The 13,529-nt window shown below is 48.1% G+C and overlaps 1 protein-coding gene across 4 annotated transcripts in view; it reads left to right on the forward strand.

Moving 5' to 3' along the window:
* Positions 1 to 13,529, forward strand: part of SMAD3 (SMAD family member 3) — a 130,113-nt gene that overhangs the window by 88,754 nt on the left and 27,830 nt on the right. For all 4 annotated transcript variants that reach the window (XM_008016160.3, XM_038010084.2, XM_073012269.1 and 1 more), the window contains 3 exons: positions 11,497 to 11,690; positions 11,856 to 11,987; positions 13,361 to 13,435. In XM_008016160.3, coding sequence (XP_008014351.1) covers positions 11,497 to 11,690; positions 11,856 to 11,987; positions 13,361 to 13,435 — 401 coding nt within the window. The remainder of the gene's footprint in view (positions 1 to 11,496; positions 11,691 to 11,855; positions 11,988 to 13,360; positions 13,436 to 13,529) is intronic.

Raw genomic sequence — 13,529 nt, forward strand, 5'->3', positions numbered from 1 at the left:
GCCAGGTGTGGTGGTGCATGCCTGTAATCCCAGCTACGCAGGAGGCTGAGGCAGGAGAATCACCTGAACTGGAGGTTGCAGTGAGCAGAGCTAAAGGAGCAATACTGTGTCTCAGTAGGGGGGAAAAATTGCTTCTGTTTACCCCCATCTTGCTTATCTCAGCGCATTTCCTTAGCCTAGGGGGATCTCAAGGGGAGGGAAGAGAGATTTGCCCCCAGGGGACATTTGGCAATGTTTAGAGGTGTTTTTTTTTTTTCAGTTGTCACAGCTGCAGGTGGGCGGCCTACCGGCATCTAGTGTGAGGAGGCCAGACATGCTCTTAAACATTCTATACATGTTTCTATACAGGACAGCCCCCCAGCCCCCAACAAAGATTATCTAGCCCAAAACATCAGTAGTGCCAACGTTGAGAAACTCTGGGCCTCGCCAAATCCATAGCCCAAGGTTGAAAAGTTCTTGGTGTCTGCGTGCTTTACAGATAATTATCATCAAGCTGAACTTTCTCCAGTAACCAACCTTCTTTTCCAGAAAGTACACATTCTGTGCCCACCCATGGCCCTTGGGAGGTGGGATGGCCCAAGGTCTAGGCGATCTTTGTGTGTTTCCAGTAGAGTCCAGCCCTCCCAAGGATAAGGCAAGTAAGGCAAGGTGTTTCCTGGTTTCCTCCTCCAAGGGTCTGCCCAGGAGCCTCCTGCAACTTCTGTGGCTCCTGCCCAGGCTGCCCCATCTGCCTGGGGCACTTGTCATGGACCTGAGCCGGCTGCTCTGGAGAACTAGCAGGGGGAAAGAGAGGACTAAATATAATGGGGAGAAGCAAAGAAGAGGCCAGCTGCTGGTCTAGAGGATGGCATAGGGGGCTGCAGCCTGGCATTTTATTTGGTTTCCCCCAGACTGGCAGCATTCATGCCTGAAGCACTAGATATTGTCCATTTATAAGTTCAGATGAAAATTGAGTTGTTCTTGGTGGAAATGTTTTAGTGACTGGTATCAAGGGTTGTGAAATTCTGTCTTCAGCTCTTCATGGCCAATCTAAACTGGAACATTCAAAAATATGCTTAGTACACTTACAGAACTTGTTGAGAACACTCAGGAAACTCAGCTAGAGACAGAGCACATGGTCACTGTGGTAGAACTTGCAGTGAGACCTCAATTATCTAGAACCTGGCCAACCACATTCTTGACCTCACTAGATTTCTTTGTGGCACCAAATGAAAAGAACAGGCTAATGTTGGAAATGGAGTTTAAATAAACAACAGTTTTAAAAATCTTTGAAAATGCCAGGGGTGTAGTATATTCAGTGTACATCCTGAGTTCCTTTTGTTTGTGACTCTTTGATTTCAAGCTTCAGAAAATTACAATTATAGGCTAATTAGTTTTACTACTGCTAATCATAATATAGTCAAATTATAGGTCTTTCAACCAGAGTCAACAACTGCTCAGTCCCTTTTTAAAAAAACAGAAAACACTTGTGATCTTAAAGACCTTCAGGCAACTTAAGATTCAATACAACAAAGAAAAAATTGTCTTGCTGTCTTAACTTACCAAAGCAGGAAAGCAGACTCACATGTGTTTTACAAACGTCACTGGCAAGAAGGTTGGCGACACCAGCTTGGTTGCAAGGAAAGAGGCAATTGCGAGGCCACCTTCTTACGCTGCAGTAATTTGCTGAGTGACCTTGAACAAGGATCTTACTAATGCATCAGAGTCTGTTTCCTTAACCCCAAAATGAAGGGATTGGACCAGGTGCCCTCAAGGTTCCTCAAGGGTCAGCCGTCACAGTTCTCCAAAGTGAGTTTTCAGGCAGACATAGAGTTAGCCAGAGTGTCGCCTCACCAGGACATTTTGTTTTCTGAACATTGGGCCTCTGTGGTTTGTCACATGGACCCAGGGGACTGAGTCCATAACTCCCTGAAGAACTTCTCCCCAGCACAAAGGATGCTTTGGATTTGACTGTGTGTACCAAAGGGAATGAGTGAACCCCCAAATCAAACATCCCTCTTGGCAGAGAGTGTTTTCAGGGCATTCTTATTTGTTCCTTTATTAAGCAGTTATCCGGGGGCGGTCCATTGCATGGGAGAAAGAAAGGCATGTTCTAATACTTGCGTATTAAAGAGCAGCAGAAAGCAAGCTCTCAGGGTGAGCTTACAGTTTAAAGACCAAACGGAACCGAGGCAAGGAGACTTTCAAGCCACCAGCAGAATTTTTTTCTGCCTTCCCAGAAGGTCTGATGGAATGAGCACGTCATCCAAACTTGAAGTCACTCAAGTCTTGCTTTTATTTTGAACCAGAAAAAAAGATAAAGAAAACCCACGTAGAATGCAAAATTTAAGTAGAGTATAAAGATTTTAGGCCGGGTGCGGTGGTTCACGCCTGTAATCCCAGCATTTTGGGAGGCCGAGGCGGGTAGATCACAGGTCAGGAGTTCAAGACCAGCCTGGCCAACATGGTGAAACCCTGTCTCTACAAAAAATACAAAAATTTAGCTGGGCGTGGTGGTGGGCAGCTGTAATCGCAGCTACTCGGGAGGCTGAGGCAGGAGAATCGCTTGAACGGGTGGGGCGGAGGTTGCATTGAGCCAAGATTGTGCCATTGCACTCCAGCTTGGATGACAAGAGCGAAACTCCATCTCAAAAAAAAATTTAATTGCAGGTGAGTGAACACAGGAATAGTAGGGTAGCTTGATTGCTGTCAAAAGGAAAGAGATGGGGAGGATGTGAAACTATGAGGGCAGATGGGCATATCTGCTGTAGCATGTATGTTCTGGGAACATGTGTGTATGTATCAGTGTGAGTTCAGGGCATTCATTGGCAACCCCGAGGTCTAAAACAGCTCCTTTTTTTTCCATTAAACATAGCAGATGGGAAATATCTAGATATAGAATAAATTGAGGTGAAATGTACGCTAGAGGTTTGGTTGTTGGGTTATTAATGTGCTATTTGGGGCTACTTTAAAAAATGAATACTAAATGAGTATTGGGGGTAAGTTCATATTTTATGCAAATTGACTCCAAAGACTCTAGGTAGGTTGTCCTTCTGAAATAGTTAAGTCTTAGCCTGGTATTGTATTCAAGATCTGGGCATAGGGCTATGCCCCATTTAGAATTAGGGAAAAGAATCTGAGTCATGCAGCCTGGCTTCACGTTATATTAAGTCTGGGAAAAGTTAGGAAAGTTGGGTAACCTCTCAGGTGCTGTTTCTCAATCCATCTATGGAGATAATGATACTTGCAAGTTTATTGGGAAAACTGGTGGTGGAGTCAGTGCATCAGTCAGCTAGTGTTGCGTAACAAAGCACTCTAAAAACCCAGTGGCTTAAATCCATTGTTGATGCTTACTCATACTTCTGTGGCTCACCTAGGCTTGGTTCCGTGCTACAGATTTGGCTTAGGTCTGCTACACGTGTTTTCATTTTTGGGTCCAGCGTATGGGGCAGTAGCTGCCTGGGGGTGGGCAGGTGGGAGAGGAGGGAGGTCCCATGATGATGGCAGAGGTACAAGAGGACAGGCAGAGACATACAATGGCGGTCTGTCCCTTCTGCTCGTATTCCACTGGCCAATACAAGTCAACAGTCTACCCCAAAGTCAAGGGACAAGAAAATACATGCCACCCATGGTAGGAGGAGTGGCAGAGCCACAGAACAGAAAGTGTGGCTGCAGAGAGGGGTGACTAATTCACTCTGTCACAGTCATCAAGTGGCCAACACGGTACCTGGTACATAGCAGCAGTCACTTCCACCTCTGTTGTTACTATTACTACTCAATGGGCAAGTTGAAAGTTTGTCTGAAAGTGACTAGAAAGTTCAGTAGTAAGAGCATGTGTGTGTATTAAATAAAATAGGTTTCAACTGAAATATGATAATGTTAACACATTTACTCTTTGTTCACTTCTTTGGCCCAGTTAACTGGCACAGTGCTTGGGATATGGTAGGTGTTCAATAACTATGTGGTGATTGATGAATGGTCACTTTTTTTTTTTTTTTTTAATTTCCGAGATGGAGTCTCGCTCTGTCACCCAGGCTGGAGTGCAATGGTGCAGTCTTGGCTCACTGCAACCTCCACCTCCCGGGCTCAATCAATTCCCCTGCCTCAGCCTCCCAAGTAGCAGGGATTACAGGCACACAGCACTACGCCCAGCTAATTTTTGTGTTTTTGGTAGAGACGGCATTTCATCATGTTGGCCAGGCTGGTCCTGAACTCCTGACCTCAGGTGATCCACCCACCTCAGCCCCCCAAAGTGCTGGGATTACAGTCATGAGCCACCACGCCCAGCCGAATGGTCACTTTTAATAATGGTGATGCAGCATGGGATAACAGAAAAAGCGCTGTTCATCCTACCTGCCTATGTCTCCCATGTTTCAGCCCTGGTCTGGGTTTGAATCCTGGCTCTGCCGTTTACAAGGTATATGACCTTGGGCAAGCCTCCTGAGTTCTCTGAGCTGGGCGAGGGTCCTGGGGGTGTTGCCATTTCTGCATGCTCACATAGCAATCGTGTGCCTGGCACGTAGTTAGTGCTGAATAGATCTTGGCATGTTTCTGGAACTTACGTACTCTGCTCCTCACCTTCTCCCAGCCTCTGTGTTGTCCCACAGATGGCTGTGAGTGGCTGATGGGTGGAAGTGCAGACGTGAGTAACCCTTGGCATGAGGTGGGCCCCAGCCCCACCCTCTCTCCTTGGGGTGCACTCTGGCAGGCTTCACCCGCGCCATCGGCTTTGGGCTCTGGCATGGCCGCATCCTTGGCTGTGGCTCTCACCACCATTTTGGGATACTTTACAGGTCCCACTTGAAGCCAATGGGAGGAAACCTAATTTCCTGTAACAGGAAATTGTTCTGCTAGGGAAGAATATATTTAAGGATTAAAACCTTCTGTCAGAGGAACTTGAGGGAGTTGCTAGAGAAAGACCTTTGGGGGTCTGTCATCAGGAAGCCAGTGGGTGTGGGAGAGATCTCAGTCATGAACGGGGCGGAGGCCCAGCAGCAGGTTCCTGGGACTGTACTCCTCATGCCAGCAGCTGGTCTTGGGCTGGGAGGAAGGGCTGGGCCAGGGAGAAGAGTGGGTCATAAATAGACCATTTTCTGCAACCAGGCATATTTATGGTAACATCAGCTCAGAATTAAGACTTATTTATTGGATTTACTTAGTGGGCCCAGTGCCCTATAAGGCTTGGGAGGGTGTGTTCTGGACACATCAGCTATATTAAATCCAGCAGCTGAAACTCCACATTCACTCTTATTATTTTGGTAAGCATTGCTATATATTTTGAGTGGGGCAGAGGGAGAATGAAGGAACAATGCCAGGGCTCTGGGCAGCCCAGACTCCGAACCCAGAGGAGTTGTCGCTGATGCATGAGAAGTAAATGAGATTCCCTCCCTGTCATGAGTTTGGGAATTTCATGGCCCAGAGAAGCAGGGTCCAGGTGACTTTTAGAAAATACTGCCAAGCCAGATTGGTGGTCGTGTGCTTGCGAGCTGGAGAGTGAGAGGTGCCTGTCTCCTTGCCATCAGAACCCAACCTGGGAGCCAGGAGTGCTGGCCACTTGGCATGGCCCTGATACAGACTGCTGTGTGATCCTGTGACATGTGCTTTGCCTCTCCAGGCTGTTGGGTGTACAGTGAGGTGGGACCATTGTAAGATGTGCCTTATTACCCACACAGTGTTGTGGTGAGGATGATCTGAGATAAGGAACACAGAAGCCTTGTGAAAATTTAAAGCACCAGACATGAGGACTCACTGTGACCCTCCTGGCTGTGCACCCAGATGGCCGAAGCAGGGAAAGAGATGTGTTGTTGAGGACCTACTGTGTTCCTTACTTTGCCGGACACTGTCATAGTAAAGAGGCAGTAATGGTTACATGACAATACTGACAATAGATTCCTGCCACTTTCTGGAATATCTTTTTGGGTAGTGTCCATTCAAATCATATTATCTCTTTTTTGAAAAAATTGATTGTTAATATTGAGTATTCTTACTAATATTTCATTTTTAAATTATTTAAAATATTTTTAAAATATTTCATTTTTAAATTTTATCCCTCTGGGGAAAATAATTTTTTTTTTTTTCTTTGAGACAGGTTCTCACTCTGTCACCCAGGCTGGAGCGCCGTGGTGCAGTCACAGCTCACTGCAGCCTCAACCTCCTGGGTTCAAGCGATCCTCCCATCTCAGCCTCCCGAGTAGCTGGGACTATAGGCGTGGGTCACCACGCCCAGCTAATTTTTCTATTTTTTGTAGAGATGGAGTTTCACCATGTCGGCCAGACTGGTCTCGAACTCCTGGGCTCAAGTGATCCACCTGCCTTGGCCTTTCAAAATGCTGGGATTACAAGTGTGAGCCACCACGTCCAGCCAGTGTTTCAGATGAAAAATATTAAGACCAAGACACTAAGTGATTTTTTTCAAATTTGTACAGTTAGCAAGTACTGAGTCAGTATTTAAACTCAGGCTTATTAAATCCATTGCCTTTTTTTGGAAGGGTGGTATAATTTATAAATAATAAGCCATATGCATATTTAAAGTGTGCACTATGACAAATGTAGATATATGTATATACCTGTAAAACCACCATAGCAGTAAGAGAATAAACATAACCTTTACCCCCAAAAAAGTTTCCAAGTGCACCTTGGTCATTGCTCCCTCCAATCCCTACTCCCTCCCTGTAACTCCCTCTGTCCCCAGGCAGTGACTGATCCCTGCTTTCTGTCACTAGATTAAGATGAGTGTGCCTTTTACTTTCGTTTAAATTACCTTATAATTTTACATGAACATAATCATGCCTGGCTTCTTTCACGCAGCAGCATTAATTTAGATTCATTCATAGTGTTGTGTGTATGAGTAGTTCATCCTTTTTTAGTACTGAGTTGTATTTCTTTGTATGGATATGTTATAGCTCATTCGTCTGTTAATACACGTGGAGTAGTTTTCAATTTGGGGCTATTACATTCACGTACAAGTCTTTGGACATAGGCTTTTATTTCTCTTGGGTAAATACTTTGAAGTGGAATGGTGGATCATATGGTAGGCTTATGGTTTTTTAGCTTTTTAAGAAACTTCCAAATGTTTGAGGGATGAATATCCCAATTACCCAGATTTGATCATTACACATTGTATGCTGGTATCAAAATATCACAAGTACCCTATAAATGAGTATAGCTACTGCATATCCCCCAAAATAAAATATTTTAGAAAGGAACTTCCAAGCTGTTTTCCAAAGTAGTTGTACCATTTTACATTTGCACCAGTGGTGGGAGGGAGTTCCAGTTGCTCCACATCCTTGCCAACACATGGCATGATCAGGCTTTTTAATTTTAGCCATTCCAGTAAGTTTGTAGTCCTATCTCATGGTTTCAATTTGTGCTTCTCTAATGACCAACGTTCTCAAGCATCTTTTCATATGCTTGTTGCCTTCTTATCTTTCTGGGTAGTGTCTGTTCAAATCATATCTCTTTTTAAAAAGATTGAATTGTTAATATTGAGTTTTCAGAGTTCTAGAAAAAGCTCTATATCAGATATACGCTTTGCAAATATTTTCTCCCAGTTAGTGCTTGCCTTTTTATTCCTTTAACAGTGCCTTTCGAAGACCAGAAGCTTAAATTTTGATGCGGTCTGAATTTTTTTTTTTTTTTTATGAAGTGTTTTTTTGTGTAGTATCTGAGAAATCATTGTCTATCCCAAAAAGTCACAAAGATTTTCTCCTGTTTTCTTCTAGAAGTTTTAGAGTTTTAAGTTTCACTTCAGTTTGTTTTTGTATAGGGTGCAATGTGTAGTTTGAAGATTATCTTTTTTACATATCCAGTTGTTACATCACCATTTGTTGAAAAGACTGTCCTTGTTCCACTAGATTGTCTTTGGACCTTTGTTGAAGCCAGTTGTCCATATATATGTAACTATTTCTGGACTCTCTTAGGGTCCATTGGTCCGTTTGTCAGTCCTTGTGCCATTATCATACTGCCTTGATTACTATAGCTCCCTTGCTTTTAGAAATGTAATTAATATCAAAGTAATTCATGTATGATTAATATTACTTTTAAGGCAGGAGGGCCACCCACTTCTATCACCCAGATGGAGCTTACCTCCACAGCCTCATTCTCTTCCGCTGCCGGCCTGAGCTTTTCTCCAAGGCCTTCTCTTGCAGAGGAGGCTATGATGTCCAGCTGGCCCTTTTTTGGGACTTTTGTCAAACACTGAAGAGCAAGTGTGGCCACTTCCCTAATCTGTGGGCACTCAGTGGCTTTGCAGGAGAAGGAGAACAGCTGAATAATTACTTCCCACTCTCCCTTTTACTCCTGTTCAACCCCCAGCTCACCGTGCTTGTCCAGGGCTGGGTTTGGGGAGTATCTGCTCTGATGTAGAATAATAATGCTAATTTCTGGGTGTTTACAAAGCACTTTCAAATGGAAACCAAGCTTCATGAGGTCGGGGGGCAGGAGAATACCCCATTTTATAGATGAGACAGCTGAGTGTCCTAGGAAGCTCATGAGCTGCCCAGTGTTTCCCAGCTAGGAGAGTAGAACCCTCCTTGACCCCAGGTCTTATGACTCCACATCCGCCAGTCCTCCTTTTATACTTCAGGGACGAGTCCCAGGCTGTCCTCTCGATCTGCCTGGTAATTACTGTTTTTCAGCTGTAGGGCTTCCTTGTTCTGGGGCCCCACGGGAGGAAGGTAATTACATCCTTCGAGATGCCCTTAGTCAGCAGCTCCGGGTCAGTTCCTGTGACCAAGCCCAGCTATGACCTTTGTCTGTCCTTTCCCCTTCCCAGGCCAGTGGCTTGGAGAGTGCGATTGGATCCCTCTGTTTCTCTTTTTGGTTGGTGCTGTTGGTGGCATCTGGCCAGCCCCTCCTTCACAGAGTGCTCATGAATTCTGTGTATTCAGGCAAATGGGTGCCCTCGGTCATAAGAAGGCACAGAGGGAAAGCTTGCAAATATCTCACTGCCAGCCTTGCCCAGCTATTAGAAAAATTATGGCACTGACTGGCAGGGTCCTGGGGTGGGCCTCCTTGAAGAAAGAGCAGCCCTGCCTCTTAATGGGGTACCTGTGACTCATGAGCATCCATCTCATTGGCTCCACTTCTATCCCTGCTACTCACAGTCTGTTGGTCACATGTAGCCAGAGTTCCATAGGGCCTGTCTCTTTCACACATATGCACAGCCCATTTGTACATCTCAGAGGCTACATACTGCTTTTAGAACACAGAAGAACCCTTTATCATGGCCTTCAAGGCCCTGCAGAGTAGCCCTGCCTGCCTCCCCAGCCTCGTCTCTAGTCAGCTCTCTCTCACGATCGCCTCTCCAGTCCCTCTGGCCTTCATTCTGTTCTTCCGGCCTCACTATGTTTTCCATTTTCCACAAGGCCTTTGTGTGTGCCCTTCCCTCTCTTTGTACTGCCCTTCTCCTGCACCCCTTTGCCTGGTTAGTTCTTACTTACCCTTTAAGCCTTCAGGTCAACCATCACCTCCTCTGAGATGCGCTGTCCAACCCTTCAGCAAAGTGGGGTGCCATGGTCATACACTCTTGGGGTTCCCTGTTATTTTCCTTCAGGACACTTTCATGGCGTGTAATTGTAGGTTTCTGTGATGATGGTGATGATTATTTTAAACGGAGTCTTGCTCTGTTGCCCAAGCTGGAGTGCAGTGGCATGATCTTGGCTCACTACAACCTCCCCCTCCCGCGTTCAAGTCATTCTCCTGCCTCAGCCTCCTGAGTAGCTGGGATTACAGGCACACACCATCATGCCTGGCTGATTTTTGTACTTTTAGCAGAGACAGGGTTTCACCTTGTTGGCCAGGCTGGTTTTGAACTCCTGATCTCAAGCGATCCACCCGCCTTGGCCTCCCAAAGTGGTTTCGGTGAGTATTTGATTAATGTCAGTCTTGCCCAGGGGAGTGGAAGGTCCATGCAGACAGGGATCACTTTGCCAGCCTTTCTCACAGTGAAGTCTCTTTCCTTACCACCGTATCCTTATTGCCACACATAATAGGTGCTCATTAAATATGTGCTAAATAAGGGACTCCATTTTAGTGGCACCTCCTCACCTGATATCAGACACTATCTGAAGTTGTACGTCCCTCTGGAAATCTTCTGCCTCCCAGCCTTGCCTGTAGCTGACGATGCTTTTGCCATCCCTGAGCTCCCCAGTCGTCCTTTCCTGTAGGCCACCCAGACTCTCGTCATGCACATCACCTGGGGATTTCACAAAGGGAAAGATTCTGATTTAGTAGGTTGGGGTAGGCAATGAGAGTATACATTTTTAGCAAACTTCCTTGAACCTCTGCTGCTGGTCAGGGACCACACTTTGACCTGGCTTGAGAGGTAAGGGCACTAGGTCATAGCTGCTTGGCATAGAAGACATGGTTCACTCAGGGTCATGGCACTGGTCCATTGTAGGTGGGCACAGTAGTGTGCACCTGCAGTCCCAGCTACTTGGGAGGCTGAGCTGGGAGGATCACCTGAGCCCGGGAGGTGGAGGTTGCAGTGAGCCGAGATCACGCCACTGCACTCCAGCCTGAGTGACAGAGCAAGACTCTGTATCAAAAGTTAAAAAAAAAAAAAAAATCCCTTTAATTTCCCTCTTTCCCTCCCTGCTCACCACAAATAACTAAGAAAGAGAGAAAGGAGGGGCAGGGCATGGTGGTTCACGCCTGAAGTCCTAGCACTTTGGGAGGCCGAGGCGGGCAGATCACGAGGTTTTGAACTGCAGGGCTAGAGTGGGTCTGTTCTTTCATTGAAAAACTATTTGTACACCTACTAGATACTGGCTAACATGGTGAAACCCTGTCTCTGCTAAAAATACAAAAACAAAATTAGCTGGGCATAGTGGTGGGAGCTACTCGGGAGGCTGAGGCGGGAGAATAGCGTGAACCTGGGAGGTGGAGCTTGCTGTGAGCCAAGATCGCGCCACTGCCCTCCAGCCTGGGTGACAGAGCAAGACTCCATCTCAAAAGAAAAAAAAAGAGAGAGAGAAAGGAGGAAAGGCAAGTTTTCTTTTCTCCCCCTGAGTTTCTAATGTGCAAGGGAAGACCTGAGTGAATGAGGGGAGGCAGCCTGTGTACTTTGTCACTCTTCTTTGGATCACTGTAGTCCCCATATCTGTGCCTAAAGAACTCTCATTGTCCTCCCCAGCCCTGTACCCTCTCCACACCTCTGGGCTGTGTAGGAAGCCGATGAGTGGCTCCTGGACCTTTTCCAAGCACAGTTGAAGTGCGGGCCCTTCCCGTGGAACACAGCTCCCTGAACAGCAGTACAAAGTTGGGGAACCCACCGGGGACTGGTGGACGAGGCCTGCTCTGCCGGCTGGGGGTCCTCACAGGGGGCCTTTGTTGTCTTCTCCTGAGATCCCTCCCAGCACTCACAGTTAGCAGTGCTCTGATCTCCTGGACCTCTGGGTCTGGGAGAAATGAGGGGAGGGAGAGCTTTCCAAGCGTCTGGAAGTAGGAGGCCGGACTCTGCAGAAAGCACGCGCAATCCACATTTCCCTCTCTTTCCGCTCCTCCCTGTCCCGGCAGGTCCCTGGATGGCCGGTTGCAGGTGTCCCATCGGAAGGGGCTCCCTCATGTCATCTACTGCCGCCTGTGGCGATGGCCGGACCTGCACAGCCACCACGAGCTGCGGGCCATGGAGCTGTGTGAGTTCGCCTTCAATATGAAGAAGGACGAGGTCTGCGTGAATCCCTACCACTACCAGAGAGTAGAGACACCAGGTATGCTGCCTGGCCCGCCTGTGGGGACAGCAGGTGCTGGGGTCATCACCTCTCCCCCGACCCCACCCCACCCCCAGGGTCTGTGGTGCACTTGGGGGGTGCGGGGACTTTGGTGCTGGTCTGGCATCGACACTGAGCCACCTCTGCTCTGTCTCCCCCGGACAGTTCTACCTCCTGTGTTGGTGCCACGCCACACAGAGATCCCGGCCGAGTTCCCCCCACTGGACGACTACAGCCATTCCATCCCCGAAAACACTAACTTCCCCGCGGGCATCGAGCCCCAGAGCAATATTCCAGGTAGGCACGTGGGCGGCACAGGCTGGCCTGGGAGGCAGGGGCAGCGGTCAGACATCAGTCCTGTGGCCCCAGTCTCTGCCCCCTGGCCGTCCCCAGTTCATCCTCTGTGCACAGCTCTGGCCTGAGGGCCCCTGACTCAGAACCACATCCCTGTTGGGAGAGGACCCATGACCTCAGCTCCCCCCTTACTAGTGATGCTTTTTTTGGCATAAAGGAGCAGCGTGACCCTTCCGCCCGGCCTTGGTGCAGTCATTTATTTTGGAAGCGGAAATAGCAACACTGTTTCTCTCACCGCCCATGAGGCCGGGACTGGCGTTCAGCAGTCCCCAGTGGACCGGGGGTCTGCAGAGGCGGGGAGTGAGCTGAGGGCCAGGCAGCAAGTGCGGAGAGCTGGTTCTGTAAATTCGCCTGGGCATCAGGCCTCGGTGAGGGGCCCCAACCTGGGTGGGAATTGAAGTAACTGAGTTTTCACTCTGCAGGGAGAAATGGGCTTTGCTGTCAAAGACTGCAAATGTTTTTAGAAGCCCCTCATTTACATGCAAATAATGTGTGAATCACCAGCACTTTCCGACTCCAGGAAAGCTGTGCTTGGCAGCACTTGGGCTAGTCACTTTTGCTTGCTGGGGCAGTAATCCTGCTGCGTTCCTCTTAGAGCATGCTAATTTGGACGTGACGTTCATCCTGGGTTAGTTTACTGAGCTGAGGTTGGCTACAGACCTGTGTGCTTGGGTCAGAGTGTTAAGGAGAGACCCACTGTCCAACCTTCTCAGATCCTTTGCGGGTAGCCCTGGCGTCCCAGGGGTAAGTCAGCTACTCGGTGTTCAAATAGCAAACTTTGGAGGGCTTCAGTCAGGGTCTGGGGGAGGTTTCAGAGAAGTAGATTGCACTGTCTTTGCCACCATTGAACTTGTAACCTAACTGCTGAGTGGGGACACATCCCCTAGAGACAAATCCCTGGTCTGCATGGGAGAAGATAGTAGAGGGTGGGTCTGAGCCTGCAGGTCTTCAGAGGACAAAGAGGGGTGAGGCAGAGGCAAGTCCAGACGCCTCCCTGGAGGGGGTGGGGCTTAACCCTCACCTTGAAAGACCAGGAGAAGTTAGCCTGGTGGAGGCTCTAGGAGTTAGCCTGGTGGAGGCTCTGGGAGTTGGTCCGGTCGTGCGTGAGCAAAGGCAGTTATGATCCAAGTGGGAGTCAGAGGTGGACAGGGGCGAGGACAACAGAATCAAGAGCCGGAACCTCTACTCCGAGACCTGGAGTTCCTGCAGCCACGGACACTAGCATCATGGTGTGCATGTGTGATGTGTTTGCAAAAGGTGTCTCAGAGCCCAGCGGTGAAGGCCTTTTAACGGACCTCCTTCCTTCTGATTCCCAGAGACCCCGCCCCCTGGCTACCTGAGTGAAGATGGAGAAACCAGTGACCACCAGATGAACCACAGCATGGACGCAGGTCAGTCATGCAGGGATATGCTCTTATTCTTAACTGATTAGCAGCTGGTGGGTTCAGCCCTTCCATCCATTCCTCTTCACCCCCTCCCTCCCTC

The sequence above is a fragment of the Chlorocebus sabaeus genome, chromosome 26 (genome assembly GCF_047675955.1).
Source record: "Chlorocebus sabaeus isolate Y175 chromosome 26, mChlSab1.0.hap1, whole genome shotgun sequence".
Classification (NCBI taxonomy): domain Eukaryota; kingdom Metazoa; phylum Chordata; class Mammalia; order Primates; family Cercopithecidae; genus Chlorocebus; species Chlorocebus sabaeus.